At 37.9% G+C, this 22,263-nt stretch overlaps 2 protein-coding genes, 1 non-coding gene and 1 pseudogene across 3 annotated transcripts; 1 reads left to right on the forward strand and 3 right to left on the reverse strand.

Annotated features, from left to right (window-relative positions):
• Nucleotides 1-364: 364 nt before the first annotated feature.
• On the forward strand, nt 365-483 carry LOC120608109 (uncharacterized; annotated as a pseudogene).
• A 4,654-nt stretch (nt 484-5,137) lies between these two features.
• On the reverse strand, nt 5,138-6,170 carry OR10G3 (olfactory receptor family 10 subfamily G member 3). Its single transcript, XM_039869896.1, has one exon. It carries the CDS (start codon nt 6,077-6,079, stop codon nt 5,138-5,140), a length of 942 nt encoding a protein of 313 aa, XP_039725830.1. The 5' UTR covers nt 6,080-6,170.
• Nucleotides 6,171-16,533: 10,363 nt separating this feature from the next.
• On the reverse strand, nt 16,534-16,636 carry LOC120608117 (U6 spliceosomal RNA). The gene has a single exon (XR_005654308.1). It is a non-coding gene; the product is annotated as a U6 spliceosomal RNA (small nuclear RNA).
• A 3,661-nt stretch (nt 16,637-20,297) lies between these two features.
• On the reverse strand, nt 20,298-21,254 carry LOC120608103 (olfactory receptor 10G2-like). Its single transcript, XM_039869897.1, has one exon. The coding sequence runs from the start codon at nt 21,252-21,254 to the stop codon at nt 20,298-20,300; it is 957 nt and encodes a 318-aa protein (XP_039725831.1).
• Nucleotides 21,255-22,263: the final 1,009 nt, after the last annotated feature.

Here is a 22,263-nt window from a genome sequence, read left to right on the forward strand (position 1 = left end):
AAACAAAACCAAAAAACCCCCCAAAACAAAAAAAATTCACAGTTTGAAGAGATAAAGCAAGCATCAGAATTAGATATGGCAGAGATGTTTGAATTATCAGACCAGGAATTTTAAACAACTATGATTACCACGTTAATGGCGCTCATGGATAAAGTAGACAGCATGCAGGAACAGGTGGGCAATTTAAGCAGAGAGATGGAAATTCTAAGAAAGAACCGAACAGAAATGTGAGAGAACAAAAGCAGCATAACAGAAATGAAGACTGCCTTTGGTGGGCTTATTAGTAGACTGGAAGCAGCTGAGGGTGGAATCTCTATCTTGAGGATATCTCAATAGAAACCTCCAAAACTAAAAAGCAAATAGAGTCTACAGCCATGACACCCTGAACATGCTGGATCTCATCTGATCTTGGAAGCCAAGCAGGGGCGGGCCTGATTAGTACTTGGATGGGAGACCACCTAGGAAGACCAGGTGCTATAGGCATAAAAAAAAAAATTAAAAAACAAACAAAAAAAAGCAAATAGAAAAAAGACTGGGGGAAAAAACAAAACAAAACAAAAAAACAGAACAGGATATCCAAGAAATATGAGACAACTACAAAAGGTATAACATATGCTTAAAAAGAAAGAAAGAAAAAAGAAATATAGTGCCTCTGATCTAAAAAGATTAATTTCTACTATGACCATTGTATTTATCCATATTACAATATCATTATGAAAGGAACATAAAATGTTTAAATCACAACGAGTTAAGTAAAAATATCCTTCCTGGTGGAAGTCGCTTGTGAGCTAACTGAATCATAAGGAGCTTGCATGAAAGTGTAACTGTATTCTAAATTTACAAACAGGGCAGTCCTACAAAACTGTAGGTTGTAAGCACAACTCTAATGCTAAAAATTCTACAAAGGGAGAGTATTATTTAGTGAAACTCATCTCGAAGTTGGACAAACCAATAAAATTATTAAATTTATTGTTGTTTATTTTTCTTCAAAACTTAAACCTGATGGAAGAGACAAATACTTCTTAAGTGCACCCACAAATTTCAATATTCACTGCCATAACCTTAAGCCAGGCTATTATCACCCCTCACTTGAACTGTTGCAACAGTCTACTAACTAGTCTCCTTACTTTGTTGGCTTCTGTAGTCCATTCACTACATAGCAGTTAAGTGTGACAATATTAAAACATAAATCAAATATAGTTAATAATATTATAATAACTATGCATGGTATCAGATGGGTACTAGACTTACTGGAGTGATTACTTCATAGGTTATATAAATGTCTAATCACTATGTTGTAAACTTGAAACTAATATAATTTGTACGTCAAATGTAGTTGAAAATAAGAAAAAAATAAACAAACAAATACCCCCCGCCCCCCGGCACAAGTCAGATCATGTTAAGGAGCTTTGATTCATTCAATGGTTTTGATATTATATTTAGAATGAAATCCACAGTCCTTACAAAGATCAGAATGATCTACTCCTTTATTCCTTTATATCCCTGGATCCTCACTCTCATTAACAATGCTAGCCTTGCCTAATTCTTTCATATCTTTTAAGTCTCAGATTACAATAGTTTCACAAAAAATGAGTACGTGAATATTCCTACGGCATTATTCATAATAGTCAAAGGGTGGAAACAACCCAAATCACCATCAACTGATATCTATTGATAAACAATACGTGGTATAGCCACACAATGGAATTTTATTCAACCCGTCAATGTAAAAAACATCCAAAACTGTAGAGGATTTTTTATGAGTCTATATGAGCCAAGATGATTGTATATATACTGGAGAAAGAGAGCTCAAATGCTCAGAAGAGTAATAGTTTTGTATATTCTTTTATGCATTTGAAATTAAGGAAGGAACATAAAGTTTTCATGAAGGTGCAAGAAAGCAAGGCGGGATTGGATTACAAGATATTTAACAACATCATGCACTCTCTTGAGGGTGGTTATTTCAAAGATGTGTTAACTTAGATTCACAGGAACAATGGATAGGGCTTGCTTAAGGCAAAGGTAAACCTTTTACTGAAAAGTTATATGCCTGGGGTGTGATGACCCACCATGAACTACCCAGTTAGAAATTTATGATCAGATCAACCTGTGAAGTTACTTTCCATAGAATCCCTTTTTTGCCCACAAACCTTAAAAAAGAATGAAATTTTGATAAGTGCTTCAACACGGATGAATCTTAAAGACATTATGCTAAATGAAAAGTACTTAGGACAAATAATGTATGATTCCACTTCATGAGGTACGTAGAATAGTCAAATTACTTTATCATATGACAATTCTGTATATTTCAAGCACTGATTCCCCTCTACTATCCACACATTTTTTCATTGCTAGGTAGATATTTCTGTACTTCAATGTTCTATACCATGGTCTGGGAATAATGGCACCTGCCCGTTGGCCTATGGCAGATCAGGTTGGGCCTGGATAACATGAAAAGTTCTGGATCCTGGAAGAAGGAGGCCTGGGAGAGTTAAGAGGTCCGGCTGAAAGAATGGACAAATAGAGAAACAAAGACTTGTTGACAAAGGCTCTTGAGGCCAGGCAAAGATAAGGCTGTCAAGGCATTTGGAGATCTGTTCCAGAGTGTGATTCCAGGGCAAACATTTGGAAAACAAAGCCCTGGCTGTGAGTGAAGGGAAGAGAGGTTTTTGAGTAAACAAGTAAGATAATGATTTTCCAAACTACTGATTCCAGTTCAGTGACTCAGGTGGCTGGAGCTTATCCAGGAAGCTCAGGGCACAAGGTGGAAAGCAACCCTGGACAGGGCACCCTTGTGTTGCAGGGCACACTCACACCTACACACACACACTCACTCAGACTGGAACAATGTAGACCTGCCAACTCACGTCACATGCACATTTTAACAGGCTATGTGAATGACATTTACATAATCATAATGTGATAACCTTTAAGTAAATGTTTTTAATGATATTTGGAATCACTATAAACAGAGTAACAAAGGTTAACTGATGGTTATGGAAAAGAATATAAATATCATCAATTTTGACAATTAAAAAGTACAGATGACACAAGTTGGGAAGTGCAAGGTAAGGAAGAGGTAGAGAGAATGGCAGGGTTCTAACAGTCTCCTTTCATAAAGTGAAGGCAAAAGAGATTTAATTATATTCATTCACTAATTTGGCAAATACTTATTGAATACCTGTTATGTTCCAGGCACTCTTCTTATTGTGGGAGATTCAATGATGAACAAACAGACACAAATCCCTACCTGCTTACAAAGACAACGATAGAATAGTTACACTTACACCCATAGTCTTATGTGGGCAACATATGGTAAATTGGTCAACAAGGCATCCCAAAATTGCAGGATGAAGCTCGTCCCTGGTGTGGCAGTCATGGACATGTCACTGGCATCTTCCTTCTAGAAAGCAATAGGCTAGTATGTACCTTCAAGTGAGGAAATAGACCTTTACCCTCAGAAAACGGTAAGATGACGTTTAGGTCTCTATGGTTTCCATGTGGTATTGTTTATTTGCATGTTTTTATATGACCAGATGACCTTCAACTGACACTACCTCCCTCATGCAAGCACATGCTCCAGGTAGCAGCCCTCAGAGTCACAAGCAAATGTAAGTTTCTTATACGAATTCTCCAACAGCCCTTGTGATCATTAGTCTCTGCCTCCTGCTGCCTTCCCTTTTTGAATCCCTTAGATAAGACCCCCATGTGGCTTACCAAAATCTTTCTCTTTTGGTTTGAATTGGCCTCTGCCTGGGAACCCTAAACACTCCACCTACAAAACTGAATAAAGACATGTAATAATATTATTTTATTAATTGTTAAGACAAGAGTTATGACAGCAATTGTGTTAAGCACCTGGGAAAAAGGAACAAGATGTATAATAGCCTTTGGAAATTTTTTTGATTCATATGCTATAGATTCGAGCTTATTTTTGTAATTCCCTGTTTGACCATCTTATTTGTTAAATATGTTTAAAGATTAAGACATTTCATAAGTAATTTTCTAGTTTGAGGGAGTTGATATCTAGTATATTGTTTGTTTTCTGAACAGAATATTGAGAAATTGTTTAGGTCGGTTTCAGCTAAGGGAGAATGGTTAGTGTTCTGTCTCCTGTACCAATGAAGTGAACTTGTGAGTCCTTTGAAGGTGAACGTTAACCTGACCAAACTGTTGACTCTCCACTATGACCGAGAGAATTTGCTCTATTGATAACATGATTTCATTAAATGGATAAAGCAACTGTCCAGTATAAAAAGCTGAGAATGAGGCAGAAGCATAATAGGATAAGACTGGAGGTGTGAAGGGGTTGAAACTAGAGATATTGCACAAAATTTGCCCACATTGATTAAGCTCTGGTCTAACTCAGAGCTTGTCAACCTCATGAATCTAAATTGATATGAAATACTGATCTGGATAAATTATCCATATGCCCTGATTAATTGTCCAATTTTTTTAAAAGAGAAATTTCATAATGAGCTTTCCTATTTTTGTGTGGGGAAATTATTATTGAGACATTTGAAAAGACTTTATTGCATTCTCTTTTTTGGATTGTTTAACTTGGTTTGGTTTATGAAAACACCAGTTTAAGAAAAGGTTATTTCTTCAGCAGGCGAAGCAGAGTAAGCACTTTAGTTCCTCTTCATATCTCATAGTGGCCTCAGGAAGTTCCCCAAGCCAGGCCTGTTAAGATGCACACAGTAGAGTATCTGTAGTTTCTCTTCTAGCCCTAGCTCCTCAGGTATATATCCAATTGCAACAGAACTGTAGAACATTCTCCCATCAAAAGAACTATAGTCCATCCTATGAAGGCTTGACCAATATCATCCTAATGGCTAAAAAGCCTGTAGGATGCTTTTGATATTTCAGTCCTCTGGATGTCTAAGTGTGACAGGTTTCACTCTCTTCTGAGTGACTTTAGTCTTGCGCTCTACTCTTGTAGCAGCTGAGAGTTGTTTACCTGGAGGGGACACTAAGAAACTGCTAGAAGTAGTATGTTATTTTAAACGGTGTTTGATCTCAGTGTGTTGATATTATATGGCCACATAAAAGGGAAAAATCAAGAAGGAAAAAACCACTGAAATCTAAACATTAAAATAATTGTAAATGTGAAGGTTCCCCCAGGGGACAGACACTTTCAAACCTCATTCTTAGTCCCAGGGCTTCCTATCATTCTCCTCAGGGCCAGCTTCACCTCTTGGTTCCGCAGAGTGTAGATGAGGGGGTTGAGGAAAGGAGTGATGGCTGTAGGGAATAGGGCAGCTGCCCCATCCAGGGGGCTGTTGGTTTCAGGCCTCAGGTAGATAAAGGCACAGGGCACATAGTACACGGTTACCACAGCTACATGGGCTCCACAGGTTGAAAAGGCCCGGCGCCTCCCATCAGCCGTACGGATCCTCAGGATGGCCTGAATAATTTGTATGTAGGAGAGGAGGATCAGGAAGAAGCAGCTGGCAATTACCACCCCAATATCTACAAAGGTCACCAGCTCATTGACTGTTGTATTAGCACAGGCCAGCCTCAAAACTGCAGGAATGTCACAGAAGAAGTAATCTACCCGGTTGGGCCCACAGTAGGGCAGACGGAAGGTTAGGATAGCCTGGAGAGCCCCATGAATGGATCCTGCCATCCAAGCTCCAGCCACAAGCAAGATGCTCAGCTTAGCATTCATGAGCACAGGGTAGTGCAGGGGTCGGCATATTGCCAGGTACCTGTCAAGGGCCATCAGCGTGTAGAGGAAGCACTGAGTACTGCCTAGGAAGTGATAGAAATAGAGTTGAGCAACACAGCCACCAAATGAGATGGGTTTGATGCCTAAAGTGAAGTTCATCATGAGGCGAGGGACAATGATGGTAGAGATGCCCATGTCGATGATGGAGAGGACACCAAGAAAGATATACATAGGGCGGGCATGGAGCTGCACGTCTACCCAGACAGTGATTAGAATAAGCAGGTTCCCCAGCTGAGTCAGGATGTAGATCAGCAAAAAGAACACTAAAAGAAACGTCCTTAGCTTGAGTGGGTAGGGAATTCCTGTCAGGATGAACTCAGTCAACAATGTGCTGTTGATTTTTTCCATCCTCTGGAGAGAACTTACCTAGAGAATGGACAAAACAGGAGTTAATGTGGAGGTGAGAGGAAAGTGAGGAGGAACGAGAGAGAGATTGTAAAAACTAGGAATAACAGCAGAAGAGTTTTTCTCATGTAGAGAGATAACAAGGGGGAGAAAGTATGTCCTATGGCAGGGGTTGGCCTGTTTTGTAAATAAAGTTTTATTGGAACCCAGCCATGCTCATTTACTTATATATTGTCTGCAGACACTTTGCTGCTATGAAGGCAGAGTGGAGTTATTGCGTTTGGCCTGCAAAGCCTAAAATATTTATTCTCTGGACCTTTACAGAAAAAGTTTGCTCCTAGGAGTTTGCACCTAGAGCACTTTTGCCAAAGATTAAAGGTTTACTGGAAATGATATATGTGAGAAAGAGTATTTGTTTTGTTAAATGTTCTTCTGGTTCAGAAACTGACAGAGGCCACTGGCTCATTCTATTCTCTGCCAGGGCATAAATTTATATAGAGTGGAGAGTATGCAGAAAAGAAATGGGAAAATTCCTTTCTCCCTTTTGTGGTAGAGAGAATGGACTACAATTTTGATTAAATGGCTAGTTGTGTGCTTGATGCTGTATAAGTCTACTCTCCAAGTTCTTTATAGTTAAAGGGAAAAAAATGCCCATGAGGCTGTAAGCTTGTAAGTAAAGTTGCTGTTGGTACTTTATGCTATGTATTTTGGTTTCTTTGTATATAATAATTTTGCCTTGGGGCATGGTCACGAAAGAGAGGAGAGGAGGAAACAAAGAAGGATGGCGATAGTGATAAGTCCAGTGGCTGCTCTGGTCTGGCTGTCATGGGATACTACAGTTTTCTGGAGTCACAACAGTCTGATGTTAAACTCTGCAGATTTAGAAGCCTGATTTGGTTAGGTCTCCCTAGGGGAATCAGGGATGGGAAATCAATTCACACTATTCAAATACCTGAGAGAATGACTTGTAAACCAAACAACCAATTTAATCTACAGTGGGAGATCTCACTCCCATGACTGAAATGGTATGTCTACTACTCAGGGCAACCACTTACTAATATCAAGGTCCCTGGAAATCAAATTAGGAATCGGGTGCATATCTCTGAGTTTTGAATCAGAACAAAGGGAATTTGATGGAGCACACAATTTAGGCTTCAATAGGTCTCAGTGAATTATACCTAGTAAATTACACGATACCTTTATCTTTATTCTTTAATCTTTTAGATTCAATATCTTTTTCTTCTGGGCAGTACTGGGGATACATTGACAAAGTTTTACTCTAATTATATTCTTCTGGAGTCTATATTTCTTTTAGATTGCCTTTATTGTTTCTAAAGGCTTTCTTCTTTTCAGCACATTTCCTAACTTTTTAGAGTTCCTTAATTATTTTTTCCTCATTTATTTTCCATTCTGTCTTCTTATTTGCATTAGGGAACATTCTCTGTTCTCTGAATTACACTCTAGGAACTACTATTTCTTTTAAAAAATTTCCTGTAGATAGAGAATTCCAGTCTACACATAGTGTGCTGATTCCTGTGTGTTTTTAAAATATATGTCATTTATTTACTCATGGTTGAGCAAACTAGTTAAAGTGTAGAGTTTCCAAAGCATTTGAAGGACATGGTATTTATAGACATTAAAAAACAAAAAAGACTGTTGGCATAAAGTTGCTAGGTTACTATAAAACTGGTTACAGTGCAATGAAACCATATCCTTTGGAGATATCTTTTCTACCAAAAAGAAATCTACCGAATTACTTTACAGAACCCGAACTTAAAATTTTTAAAATTTATTTTTTAATATTGAGGTATAATTGGCATATAACATTATATTAGTTTCAGGTGCATATCATAATGAGTTGGTATTTGTACATGCTGATTTTTATTTTATTCAACCCGAGAGAATGTATTTTCTAATCTTGCCCTTAGATTTTAGAGCCATCTTAAAGGGAATGGTGAGAGAAGGCATGTAGCCCTATTTGTAATTCTGTTTTTATTAGGTGTGATTTCATTCTAGTTGCAATGAAGTTTTCCTCTACTTTTTTTAAAAAACAATTTTTCTTCCTCATTTAGTTAGAAAGATTAATAGGACGATTTTCTCTGATCTGTCATGATCTTTGCACCACTGCCATTATCATAGATCTCAAAGAATGGAGTTTGGTATTTACTGGGTGAACACCCTCTACTTACACTGATTCATTGATATCCCAGATGTGGCTCTTAGATGCCCTAATTCATTTCGATAACAAGGCTGGAGCCAGAGAGATAGAGATAGAGATAGAAATAGAGATAGAGATAGAGATAGAGATAGAGATAGAGATAGAGATAGAGATAGAGATAGAGATAGAGATAGAGATAGAGATAGAGATAGATAGAGATAGAGACAGAGATAGATAGAGATAGAGACAGAAAGAGAAGAAGAAGAAGAAGAGAGAGAGAGAGAGAGGAGAGAGAGAGGGGATAACGTGGTACAAAGAGAAAGAAACATGGCACTTATGGAAACCTCAATGGACTAAGGTGATAAGAACTCACAAAATAATGATGGTATTTTACACCTGTGTAGTGTTCTTATGATACTTAGAGGAGCTAAATGTCAGAGGTGTCCCATAGTTATATAGTGCTAGAGTAAGGACTCCAAGTAGGTTTTATATTTTTCAGTTTAGAACTCTTTTTACATTTTACTTAACATTCCTTCCTATAAATAAGCTAAAATAATTTAGTTAATCATGTCATTTCAGGTTGCTAAATCATTAGGAGTATTAAAAATCTATTGGCAATATTAATCGTCAGTGTCCTGAGGCCATAGCTTTGTTTATAATCTGAATAACGATTTTAAGAGTTCAATGGTTCATTCTGTTAGAGATCCTAAACTGGTGTTCATGCTTCTTATTTTTAAACCTAGATATAGTAAAATTAAGTATATGTTCTAAAGTCAAAGAAGAGTCAAATTTTGTTACCATGAATGCGTAAATTGGCTCATCTCCTTTAATTGTCTGGCATTTTATCACACCAAGGACTTTAACAAATAGACTATTGCCTGGGGGCTTAGCAGTATTTTCAATCTAGAGAGACTTAGACTGTGAAGGTATTGATGGAATGTATTTTTTAATTGTGATCGTTATTAAAAAATATAAAAAGTCATCTAGTACAATCATGTTTGCAAACAATATGGGAATCATTAGTGGATCACAAAATGACTATAAATCTAAATGTGGATCATTAAAAAATTGTGACTGATTTGCATGGGGGATTAGGCACCTTTTCTGATGAGACAAAGGACACAGTCTTGACCTCACTTCAGCAGATGAGTTTTATATACCGAACTCTAGTCATTCATCTCTTAAATGGCCATGCATCTCTTAAGAAGAAAACTTAAAACACTTTTATGATTTTTTGAATATCAACTCAAAGCACTTTCTTTTAATTTATAAAAAGTATCTCAAATATTTCGAAGCTTATATCTTCTATTGATATTTTCTGAATTTTACACTAAGACATGTACAACTGAAAATAAACTAAAGAAGAGACATTGGAATAAATACATATAAAATGAGATGAGAAAAATCTGAGTTATTAAGTCTGCGAAATGAGACTATAAGTTTTTATTAAACTATAAAACCCTGTCTGTTTAAAACAGTCACTAACACAGAAATCAGGCTACAGTTTTGTTCACATTTATCCTTTAAGCTGTGGGCAGAGAATCTGTCTTACAGGTGGGAGAAAGGACCTGACAAAGACCAAACATCAAGGAGTAAAGTTGGAACCACTACAGAGCTCCAAGATGCTCTTATCTTTTTTGGTTGATATTGAATTTAGGCAGTGAATGAATTTCTGAAGAAGAGTAGTTTTGGAGAAAGATACAGCCAATGAAAGGCTTGGTGAGACAGCGTTATCCCAATATAAAATGCTAAATGGTAGCTGCATAGTTAGACTTAGCAGAGCAATAAAGAAAATTTCTGTGAGAGCAGAAAAATATACTGAATAATTAAACAAAAAAAGACATTGAGAGATAAAATGACTGAGAGAGGAGAAGTTTTTTGCACAGCATTTGAACCTGTCATTTATCTGTATCTGAAACTTACTCTGTCGTCATCTATATCTTGGAATATCTTCTTTTTTTCAGCACCTCTTCACCTCAGTGATCAAGTCCTGTAGGTGATGTTTAACTCTGGAAAAAGGGATAGGACAGTGGAGGGTGCTACTTGGGGAAGAGAGAATCGCCTTCACTTGGAGGTGTCGGTATCCACAGAAAATCCTTTTGCAATCTGAGAGAAGAGATATCAGCCTTTTCTTAGAAAGATTTCAATGTTTTCGGATCTCATGGGGTCAGTAGTAGTTATCGTGAAAGGCTCATGGCAGAAGACCCAATAGTCAGTTCTGGCCAGCTCAAAATGAAGGACCAAACTATTGAAACGATTTATTAATTACTTGCTTATTTGTAGACATCCTCTTCTGGTTTCCTTTCAAACTAGGGGAGGAGTTTCGGCTCCCATTGAAGGTAACTGCTAAAGTTGGTCTCTCTTGTGTTCTGTTGCTTCTTTTATTTTTTCCAGAGTCAATTACAGTGAGACCTTTAGCTTGGGGAATATTATAATAGCACCCTTGTGATAAGACAAGACTGATATCCATGGTTTGTTTCCCGGGAAACTCCCTTATTTCTAACTTTTTTCAGATTTTGTAACATCAGGTGGGACAAAGTCTGTGGGGCTTAATAGGGCTTATTGATGATTGTATATCTGTGATTTCTTTTATCTTTCAAAAACACATTTGAGGAATTAGGAAGGAAAAGTTAATGTGATTGTTATTGGTTAAAGGATATTTTCTTATTGGCACATTTACATTTTATGAAACTCATACTTTGAATTACTAAGGTGCTAACAGATCTGCATAGACTAGGAGAAACAATCTTGAGATTAGAGGGACATAAAAAAATCATCCACTCCAACTATCATCTATAGTATTTTAATTTATATTCTCTGAGCAGTGATTTTTATTTTTATTTTTCACTCCTTTTTTTTTTGAATACTTTGAGACTGGTCTGATATCTTTTCTGCTAGTCCAATCTTCGGAACTCTCTGAACCCTTTCCCCAAACTTTCTTCAAAAGTCTAGTGATGGTCTATGTCTTAAGAGAATACTTTGAATGTGATCTGTTCCCCCTGCTACCAGATTTGTGGTAATCTCTAAAGCTCCCAAGTCACATTGGTGTTGAAGTGTCTAGAGAATAAATTGGCAAACTTTTTGTAAAGTCCAGATAATAAATACTTTTGGCCTTGTGGACCACACAGTCTCCGTTGCATCTGTTAAAGTCTGCCGTTGTACATGAAAGCAGCCATAAACAATATACTCACACATGTCATGACTGTATTACAGTAAAACTTTATTTGTAGACATTGAAACTTAAATTCACATATCATAAAAAATTATTCTAGTTCTGATTTTATTTCAACTATTTAAAAAATGTAAAAACCATTCCTAGCTCACATGTAATACAAAAAACAGTTGGCAAGACAAATCTTGATCATAGGTGAATAGAGGTAATCAGGGGAAGAACAAAACTTGTTTGTGACTAATTAATGAGAACAGCTGGCCAAAATGAATATGTGTGGGTGGATGGAGTCAGGCAAAGATGTTTCTCTACCTTTTCACAGCCTGGTCTTTTCTTGTAATTTGCAGCTTCCACTATTTCAGGAAGCATGATTTCAGTGGAAATAAGTTTCAGAAAGGAAACTGTTGAGTTTTTGGGTCCAGGTTTGTATATTGCAACCAGAATGCACGGAGGTACTTTGTGAAGTGGGGCTTCACAGGTACAGATTCATGATTTCTTAAATTGTTCATGATTTAATCTGGTTTCCTGGTTTCAGCTGACACCCTTCTAACTCTGTTCTACAAAAATCACTCTATTCCATAAGAGTAGTTATGTTTATCATTAGTAATGATACTAATTTAAAAGAGAGTAATTAGGTTTTATGGATTAAATATGCATATGACAGCAAGATCTGACAGGCTTCGCAGCATCTTATCTCCTCTGGAAACAATAATTAGGTCTCCAAGCCTAGGTGTTATACAAAAGTCATATCCATTAACTCTGGTTTCTATCTAACGTTACTTTATGCATGGAACAATTGGCAATTTCACTGCTTCTGAATAGAGAGATGCAGATAAAGAGATGGGCGGCAGTTGCTGTTGCACCTCCCTCCATTGTTGCAAGCCCTTTCCCCTCCAAATGAAGAGAGTTATGGGGGATTTAAAGGGCCTGTGTCTTTTTCTCTTCCTTCAGTTTTTGATTTTTACTCTTTTAGGAACCAGACATTAAAGATGAGAATGTTAAAAAGCAACTGCACACACAGGGAACATTAGAAAGTGACCATGTATGCCCAGAAAAAAGATCAGAAAAAATCTGAGAATATCTTAAGTTTAAACCTCAGGCTGATCCTTGGGATAGACAGCTTACAACAATAAAAAACAATGACGATGACAACAACAACAAGCAAACAAAAACCAAAACCAAGAACAAAGCCTGGCAAACCCTGGGGAAGGGGAGAATTTGTTTTCCAGAATTATTCTGTTATTAGATTCAAATGTCTAGTGTTCAACAACAACAACAAAAAATCACAAAACATACAAAGAAACAGGAAGGTATAGCTCATTCAAAGGAAAAAACAAGTAATCAGAAACTGTTCTTGAAAATGTTCTAATGGCAGATATACAAGACAAAGACTTTAAAATAATTGTATTAAAATGCCCAAAGAACTAAAGAAAGATGCAAAGAAAGTCAAATAAATTATGTGTGAACAAAATGGAAATATCGATAAAAAGATAGAAAATCTAAAAAAAAAAAAAAGAAAAGAAATTCTGAAGCTTTAAAATACAATAATTGAAATTCTCTAGAGGGATTCAAAGGCAGATTTGAGCATTTGGAAGAAAGAATCAGTGAACTTAATATAGGACAATGGAAATTATTGATTTATTAAATTATGTCTGAGAAACAGAAAGAAAAAAGATTGAAGAAAAATTAATAGAGTCTAAAGGACCTGTCGGACACTGTCAAGTGAACCAACATGTGTATCTTGGAAATCCCAGAAAGAGAAGAAAGAGAGAAAGGAGCAGAGAGACTATTTGAATAAACAATGGCTGAAAACCTCCCAAATTTGATGAAACACTTGAATATAAACATCCAAGAAGCTCCAAGGACTCCAAGTAATAGAAGTCAAAGAGACTAACACAAGAAAAACAATGGCGTAGATCATAGAGGCTCCGTTCATCCCTCCGTTCATCCCTCCGTTCATCCCTCTGTTCATCCCTCCGTTCATCGGCGACCAAATCAAAGTTGTGATGGAAACAAGGAGCAGCAGCAGGGAAAAATCGCCTGGGATGAACAAGCCATACAACTAGAGAGAAATCCAGGAAATCACCCTGCAACAGAAGAAGGTAGGATGGGCCAGGACGTGGGGCTGCCCAGTCTTGAGCAGCTGAGTGAGATGGAGGCTGTGGCCGCAGCAGTGGCAGAAGCCTCTTAGAGGGGCCACATCCGCGAGCGGATTTCTGTGGTGATGAACCTACTTTCTCTGAGCACCAGTGCTGATTAGGCTGTGCATGGGGGACACCAGGGACTTACAGGAAGATATTGTCGGAGTGAGGGCCAAGGCAAGACTCGCTCTGTACAGAAGTGCTGGCAGTATCCTTTGTTCTTTGCTGAGCCCTCTCCACTCCCAGTGCTCGGACACAGTGCCACCATAGCTGAGATGTCATCAAACTGGATAACAGAGGTCGCTTTGCCCAGAGGATTTCTTGAAACTCTGCCACCCCCAACTCACAGTCCCATCCAAGCCATATCCAGGTATATTCTCAGTGAGTCAGGTGCTCCTTGCTGAGACTCACATTGGAGGCAGCCTCCGTTTCTGGTGTGGCCTTTTGAGGCAACTATAAGCACAGCATCTGTGGATTGCTTGCTGAATCTTAACGGGTGGCACCAGAGGGGCAAAGGCTTGGGCTAAGTTTGGCCTGCAGCTGAATTCCTCTCAGGACTCTGCCATAGGTCATTTATTTCACAAAGTCACACTAATAAGACTGGAAGACTTAGGAGCTTTGCTTAGTAAATAGAAACGGACACAGAAAGGCAGCCAAAAGGGGAAGACAAAGAAGCGAACCATACGAGAGAACAGAACAGAGATCCAGATATAATGGAGTCAAGTAATCTAAGAGATGTAGAGTTCAAAACACTGGTTATAGAGATGCTCAATGAACTTTTGGGAAGTGTAGAGAACTTCAACAAAGAGATAAAAACATAAAAATGGAAATGGCAATTATAAAAGGGACCCAGTCTGAAATGAAGAGCACATTATCTGAGATGAGAAGTATATTAAATGGAATAAACAAAGTGAATAAAGAAAAGGATCAAATGCTCTATCTAGAGGACAGGAAAGCCAAGGACACTCAATCAGAATGGCAAGAGATAAGAAGCCAAGACTATAAAAACTATTTATGGAGCATATGGGAGACTAATAAGGGTCCAAATATCCATCTGATCGGTGTAACTGAAGAAAATAAAAATGTCGAACAGCTATTTAAAGAAATAATTATGGAAAACTTCCCTAACCTGGTGAAGAAAATGGACATAAAACCCCAGGAAGCTCAGAGAATTCCAAAAATCAGGGATCCAAAGAGGCCCAGACCAAGACACATCATAATTAAAATGCCAAAGGTTAAATACAAAGAAAGAATATTAAAAGCTGCAAGAGACAAACAGATAGTTACTTATAAGAAAAAACCTATAACATAAGACTGGCAGCTAATTTCTCAAAACAAACTATGCAAGACAGAAGGGCTTGGCAAAAAATATTCGACAGGATGAAGACTCAGGATCTACAATCAAGAATACTTTATTCAGCAAAGCTATCATTTAGACTTGAAGGACAGATAAAGAGCTTCCCAGACAACAGTAAGCTAAAGGAATTTATCACCACCAAGCCAGTATTACAGGAAATATTGGAGGGACTTCTTTAAGAAGAAAAAACATGCATCAAAAACAGGTAACAGCTAAATTCCTATGAATAAGTACCTCAAACGGAAAAATTAAGTGCTTCAACCAAAAGATAAAATGGCTGAAAGGAAAAGAAAACGAGAGTCCTACATTTGAAAAGGAAAGGGATGGATAAAGATATTGCTTTGATGGACCTAGAAGGTAATTAAGTCAGACAGAAAGATAAACACTATATGATTTCACTTATATGTGGAATCTAAGGAATAAAAAGAACGAACTAATCAAAAACTGACTCACAAATGTAGTGGACAATTTGGTGACAGACAGAGGGGAGGGGCGTTTAGGGAGCTGGTAGAATGGGGTGAAGGATGAAAGAAGTACAAATTAGTAGCTGATGGATGGTCACGGGGCTGGGGAGTACAGCATAGGGAATGCAATTAGCATTAATATGTTGGCTAGATGGAGGGTCAGGGAGGGAGCAATTGGCAGGATTGTTTTACGAGCTGTATGGATGTCTAGCCAATGTTTTGTATACTTGAAACTAATTTTTAAAAAAAGAGAGAGACCAACACTGAGACACATTACAATCAAACTTTTAAAAGGCAAAGACAAGGAGAGAATCTTGAAAGCAGCAAGGGAGAAGTGAATTGTTACATACAAGGGATCCTCAACAAAATCCCCAATAAGATCAGCAAATTTCTCAGCAGAAACTTTAGAGGCCAGAAGACAGTGGGCCATTATATTCAAAGTGCTAAAAGAAAAAAACCTGTAAACCAAGAATCCTAGATTCAGCAAAACTGTCAAATAAGTGAGGGAGAAATTAAAACATTCTCAGATGTAAAAAAGCTGAGAATTTGTGACTAGGCCTGCCCTTCAAGAAATAGTCAAGGGAGTCCTGCATGGTGAAATGAAAGGACATGAGACAGTAACTGGAAGCTATTTAGAGAAATAAAGATCTAAATAAAGGTAAATACATGGGCAACTATAAAAGCTAGTATTATTGTAAAAATGGTTTGTAATTATACTTTTTGTTTTCTACATGATTTAAGAGAATAATACATTTAAAGAAAAGAAGAATTATTAGTTTAAAAGCTAGTATTGCTGTAACTTTGGTTTGTAACTCTAAATCTTGTTTACTATATAATGTAAGAGACTAATGCATTTAAATGAATTATTAGTGTATGTTTTGGGGCACACGATATATAAAGATATAATTTTAGAGAAATAAAAAAATATCTTGGGACAAATGAAAATGGAAACACAATATACCAAAACTTATGGGATGTAGCAAAACAGTTCTAAGAGGGAAGTTTATAGCAATAAGTAGGTACATCAAGAAAAAGGAAAGCTCTCAAATAAACAACATATCCTTGCCCCTCAAGGAACTAGAAAAAGAACAAACAAATCTCAAAGTTAGCAGAAGAGAGCCCAGAAACAAACCCTTGAAGCTATGGTCATGTGATTTTTTTTTTTTTTTTAAATATAGAACACTTAATGAATTTACGTGTCATCCTTGTGCAGGGGACATGCTAATCTTCTCTGGATTGTTCCAATTTTAGTATATCTGCTGCAGAAGTGATCACTCGTCACATGATTTTTGACAAAGATGCTGAGAATATTCACTGGGATAGTCTTTTTGACAAATGGTCCTGGGAAAACTGGGTATTCACATGTAAAAGAAAGAAGTTAGACCCTTACTTAACACCATATGCAGTAGTGCCCCCTTATCCATAATTTTGCTTTCGTGATTTCAGTTACCTGTGGTTAACCATGGTCCCAAAATATTAAATGAGAAAATTTCAGAAATGAACAATTCATAAGTGTTAAATTACGTACTATTCTGATGAAATCTCACGCTGTCCTGATTCATCCTGGCCAGGAAGTAAATCATCACTTAGTTCAGTATAACCATGCTGTATGTGTACCCTCCCTGTTAGTCACATGATAGTGGTTTTGGTTTTCAGATTGGTTTTCAGAGACCGAGAAAGAGAGACCATAGTCACATAACTTTTATTATCATATATTGTTGTCAATGTCTTATTTTATTATTCATTATTGTTGCTAATCTCTTACTGTAATTAATTCATAAGTTAAACTTTATCATAGGTATTTATATATTAAAAAAACAGAATATCTAGGGTTCAGTATTATTCACGGTTTCAGGCATCCACTGGGAGTCTTGGAACATACCCCCAACAAATAAAGGGAGACTATTGCACAAAAATTAATGTGAAATAGATCAAAGGCCTAAATATAAGACCAAAAACAATAAAACTCTTAGAAGAAAACATAGGACAAAAGCTTCATAACATTGGATTTGGCAGTGATTTCTTGGCTATGACAAAAAAAGGCACAGGTAACGAAAGAAAAAATAGACAAATTGCACTTCATAAAAATTAAAAATGTTTCCATATCAAAAGACACTATTAACAGAGTAAAAAGGTAACCCATAGAATGGGAGAAAATATTTACAAATTATATATCTAATAAGAGATCAATATCCAGAACTCTTAAAACAACAACAAAATCAAACAGCCGTATTCAAAAATGGGCAAAGGATTTGAATGGACATTTCCCTAAAGAAGATATACTAATGCCCAACAAGCACATGAAAAGATTCTCAACATCACCAATCTTTAAGGAAATGCAGACCGAAACTACAATGAGATACTACTTCACATTTATTAGGATGGCTACTATAAAAAAAAATCAGAAAACAAGTGTTAGTCAGAATGTGGACGAATTAGAACTCTTTTGCATGGTTGGTGGGAATGTAAAAGGTACAACCTCTGTGAAAAAGAGCATGATGATTCTTGGAAAAATTAAAAATAGAATTACTACATGATCCAGCAGTTCCTCTTCTGGGTGTATGTATCCAAAGAACCGAAAACAAGGTATCAAAGAGATATTTGAACACCTATATTCATAGTAGCATTATTTGCAATAGGTAAAATGTAGAAGCAACCCCAGTATTCATAAATGGATGAATGGATAATCAAAATGTGGTATATACATACAAAGAAATATTATTCATACTTAAAAAGGAAGGATATTCCACAATATGCTTCAACATAGATGAACCTTGAGGACATTATGCTACATGAAATAAGATGGTCACAAAAAGACAGGTACTATATGATCCTACTCATATGAAGTACTTAGAGTAGTCAAAATCATAGGTGCAGAAAGCATAATGGTGATTATCAGGCTGGAGAAGGGGAGAATGGAGAGTTATTGTTTAATGGGCATAGAATTTCAGTTTTACAAGATGAAAGGAGTTATGGGGATGGATGATGGTGATGGTTGTCCAACTATGTGAATGTATTTAATACCACTGAACATTTAGAAATGGTTACGATGGTGATTATCATGTTATGTGTATTTTACCACAATAAAAAAATTGCAAAAATATTGAGCTAGCATGACCTTGCATATCTAATTAAGTGAAACAACTGTCAATAAATGAAAGAGCACGTTTACCTGGTTCTTCATATTCTGGAAGGAGCTACTGACATTTGCTCTTATGTTGCCCTGTCCTTGAGTCCTTTGTCTCCACTTCTTTTAAATGTTTTCTTGTTCCTCCAGGTAAGGCCAAGGATAAGTCAAGGTTATTTACCTCACCCTGGCCTGGTCGGAACGACGTTACGTGATGAACTGATTGGTCCAGTGAATGACTGACTAGGTGGCTTCCAGATCTTTGACTTTTAAGTATTGTAATTGACCTAAAGGTTTTCTAGACGCTTTGGAGATTTCAAATGCAGTTCAAAAGACTTGCCTGGTGCTATTTTAAGTTTTAAAAATTGTCATTTGAGTGAAATATCAATTAGGATGAGATGAAGCTGCTATAACAAAGTAACCCAATAACAGATCAGTGGATTAAAGAAGTTAGAGGCTTATTTTCTTCTCACTTACAATTCTAAGGTGCAAATTTCAGGTTGGCAGGTGACTTATCTCTACTTGGGCACAAAGTGGAGATGGGTCCCTGTCATATGCCAGTTTCACCTCAGAGTAGGAAATGAAGAGGAAAAAGTTCCTGTGCCAGTTTTGACTCTCCATATTCAGTTTGAGAGAACTTAGACATAACTGCATCTGCCTGTAAGATAGACTGGGAAATGTCCATAGTGGGGCAGCCACATTCTAACTATATATAGATTTTGGTGGGCAGTTAGCTATCTCTGCCACAACGCCTACTAGTAGGTATTAGGAAAAAGGGGGCTACAACACAGACGCCGATAAAACATTCTTTCTGTTCTCCAGGGACTCTGATCTAAACTATAATACAAGCCAGCCTACAATAAGTGCTATTATAAAATTCAAAGGACTATAGGAATAAAAAGAAGGAGATAGGTTCTGATTGAGAGAATCAGAAAACTTCTAGTAGGAATAAGAATTTTTTTCTGGGCCATGAAGGAAGCATAAAACATCAATTTACCAATATGAGGAAGGAAAAAAAATATTTATCATACAGGTATATCTTAAGTAAAGGCTCAGAGGCCCAGAAGTAAAGAGCATGTTTAAATAATGGCAGGTAACTTAATAGGGCCAGGAGGGATGAGGGAGGCAGAAATGTCTTGGGATGTGAGATATGGGATCCAACTATGGGGGACTTTGAATTTTGGCTTTTTGGCTTTTTCTATATGCAGCGGAGAGCCAGTGAAGAGCTATGTTTCAGAAAGGAAACTGGCAGCGGTATGAATGCGAATAAGGATGAAGAGGGGATCACTTAAAAAGCCAGAGAGACATTCCTGAGACAGAGTGAACAGAATTTGGTGAATTACTGCATGGGAGAGAGAGAAGGGCTGGGAGGAAACATGGACGATGTGCACAGAAATTCACACTAAGCACTTGGAAGGATGGATTAGACTAAATGTGAGCAAAACAATCTTGAATGCCTAGAGGCTTGGGAAATTAGGAGTGAAGCAAATGGATAAAGGGTGATGGTGCAGCATTATGCTGGCTTTTCCAAAATTTGCCTGTAATAATCCTTCCTCTTTCTAGATAGACCATTTATTCTGCATATTCCACATTTGTGTGGAATGTGCTTTCTCCTGAGAGATGGATCAGAAAAGTGTAAAGTCCAATTTATTGAGGTTAATGTAGTACCAAAATCTTCTTCCCAGTAGAGTTATATTCAGTTAAGTTTAAACTAACGTCTATTTGTTGAACCTGTTACTGCCACGTGTGGCAGTAGCTGAAAAGAGTGGTAACAGAGGTGATGTAGCTAGTCCCTGAGCCTAGAGTTACTTATTTTCACTTGTAGCTGCCAGACCTGCTGTTATTCTCTTCAGAGCAGACTTCACTTCTTGGTTCCTCAGTGTATAGATGAGGGGGTTCAGTAACGGAGTGACAACAGTGTAAAACACAGCCACTGCCCCATCTAGGGGACTCTTGGAGCCTGGCCTGAGGTAAGTGAAAATACAGGGGACATAGTAGACTGTGACCACAGTTAAGTGGGAGCCACATGTGGAGAAGGCCCGGTGCCGCCCATCAGCGGTGCGTATCTTCAGGATGGCATGGACTATGTTGGCATAGGAGAGCAAGATTAACATGAAGCAACTGGCGGCCACTACCCCGATGTCCACAATAGTCACAAGCTCATTGACAGTTGTGTCAGCACAGGCCAATCTCAGAACTGCGGGGATGTCACAGAAAAAATAATCTACCCGGTTGGGCCCACAGTAGGGCAGGCGGAAGGTCAGGGTGGCCTGGATAGACCCATGAATGGAGCCGGCTACCCAAGCTCCAGCTACAAGGATAGTACACAATCTCCCATTCATGAGCACAGGGTAGTGCAGAGGCTGGCATATTGCCAGGTACCTGTCGTAGGCCATCAATGTGTAGAGGAAGCACTGGGTGCTGCCCAGGAAGTGAAAGAAATACAGCTGAGCCACACAACCACCAAATGGGATTGCCTTGCTGGCAGAAGTGAAGTTTAGAATGATGCGAGGAACAATGACTGAGGAGAGCCACATGTCCAGGAATGAGAGCACGCCCAGAAGAATGTACATGGGGCGAATATGGAGCTTTGGGTCTGCCCACACGGTGAGCAGAATGAGCAGGTTGCCCAGCTGAGTCAGGATGTAGATGATGAAGAAGACCAAGAAGAGGAGGGTCCTCAGATTCGGGGGGTGAGATAAGCCCAGGAGAATGAAATCTGTCACCACGGAGTCCAGGGATGTGTTTTTGGTCTTTCCCATGCCTCTCTGTAGTCTGCTAAGATGAATGGTGAAGTCAGACAAGGGAAATACAACACATGGAGGTGGTGAGAGAATGCCTGTGTTTGGGGACCAGAGTCTAGGAGGTTAACAGAGGATTTCCATGTGTTAGGTAGAAAAATTTGCCATCAATCATTTGGGTTTGCTTGGCAAGACAAGTCCTCAGAGGCTGCTTACTTTCCGGGTGCCCTAAATGCTTCTTCAACGGAAGACACTACATACAAATGTTGAAAGCCTAGGCACAGGGTATTTCTGAATAATAGTCTTAGTGCAAATGATAGGTCTATGTCTCAAAGGAGGACTACAGAGAAGTGGATTCTGGTGCTACGGAGCAGTGCAGAACAATCACTCCACAATAACTATCCCTATTGTTAGTCTCTGATTTAATAGCCTCAAAATGTCTCCTCCCATGATCTACAAGAACCTTTGTGATCTGACCCTGTATATTTCTATAGTCTTTTTCCTTTGGTTCCCTTAGAACACTGCATGCTCTTTCTTTCTGGACTTACTTCTTCTGAAGTATACTTCAGAGTCATCTTAACATAGCCTCATTCCTCAAGATTCACTTTGACTGTCACCTCCTTTGGGAAGAGGTCTCCGTTAGAAAACAATCTTCTGGGAGATAAGAATTTATATTATAAAAGGCAATTGCAGTGCAGTGTAATAAGAGCTATTTGCTAAAATGATCATTAGTTTCTTCTGCTAGGTTATAAGCGTCTTCAGAACAAAGACCTAGTCTGTTTTGTTCTTTTTAAGTTTCTGCAGCACTTGCCGTAGTGCTTGGCAACAATAAGTTAATTAATAAATATTTGTTAGCTAATTGGCTGACTGAATGGATATTGCCAGTTCCCATTAATCATGCATCCTGTTTCCATGTGTGATCACATTTCTCATGCTTTAGGTCACATACACTTCAGCAATGTGAGTCTATTCCCAGTGTAAACAAAGTCCGAGGCATTATCCATGCCATCTTTTTGCTCTAGAATGTTAT

Source organism: Pteropus medius, unplaced genomic scaffold (genome assembly GCF_902729225.1).
Source record: "Pteropus medius unplaced genomic scaffold, Ma_sr-lr_union100, whole genome shotgun sequence".
NCBI classification, from domain to species: domain Eukaryota; kingdom Metazoa; phylum Chordata; class Mammalia; order Chiroptera; family Pteropodidae; genus Pteropus; species Pteropus medius.

Bases quoted from the DNA above. Each gene is read 5' to 3' on its own strand.
- OR10G3 (XM_039869896.1), bottom strand. From the start codon at position 6,079: ATGGAAAAAATCAACAGCACATTGTTGACTGAGTTCATCCTGACAGGA.
- LOC120608103 (XM_039869897.1), bottom strand. From the start codon at position 21,254: ATGGGAAAGACCAAAAACACATCCCTGGACTCCGTGGTGACAGATTTC.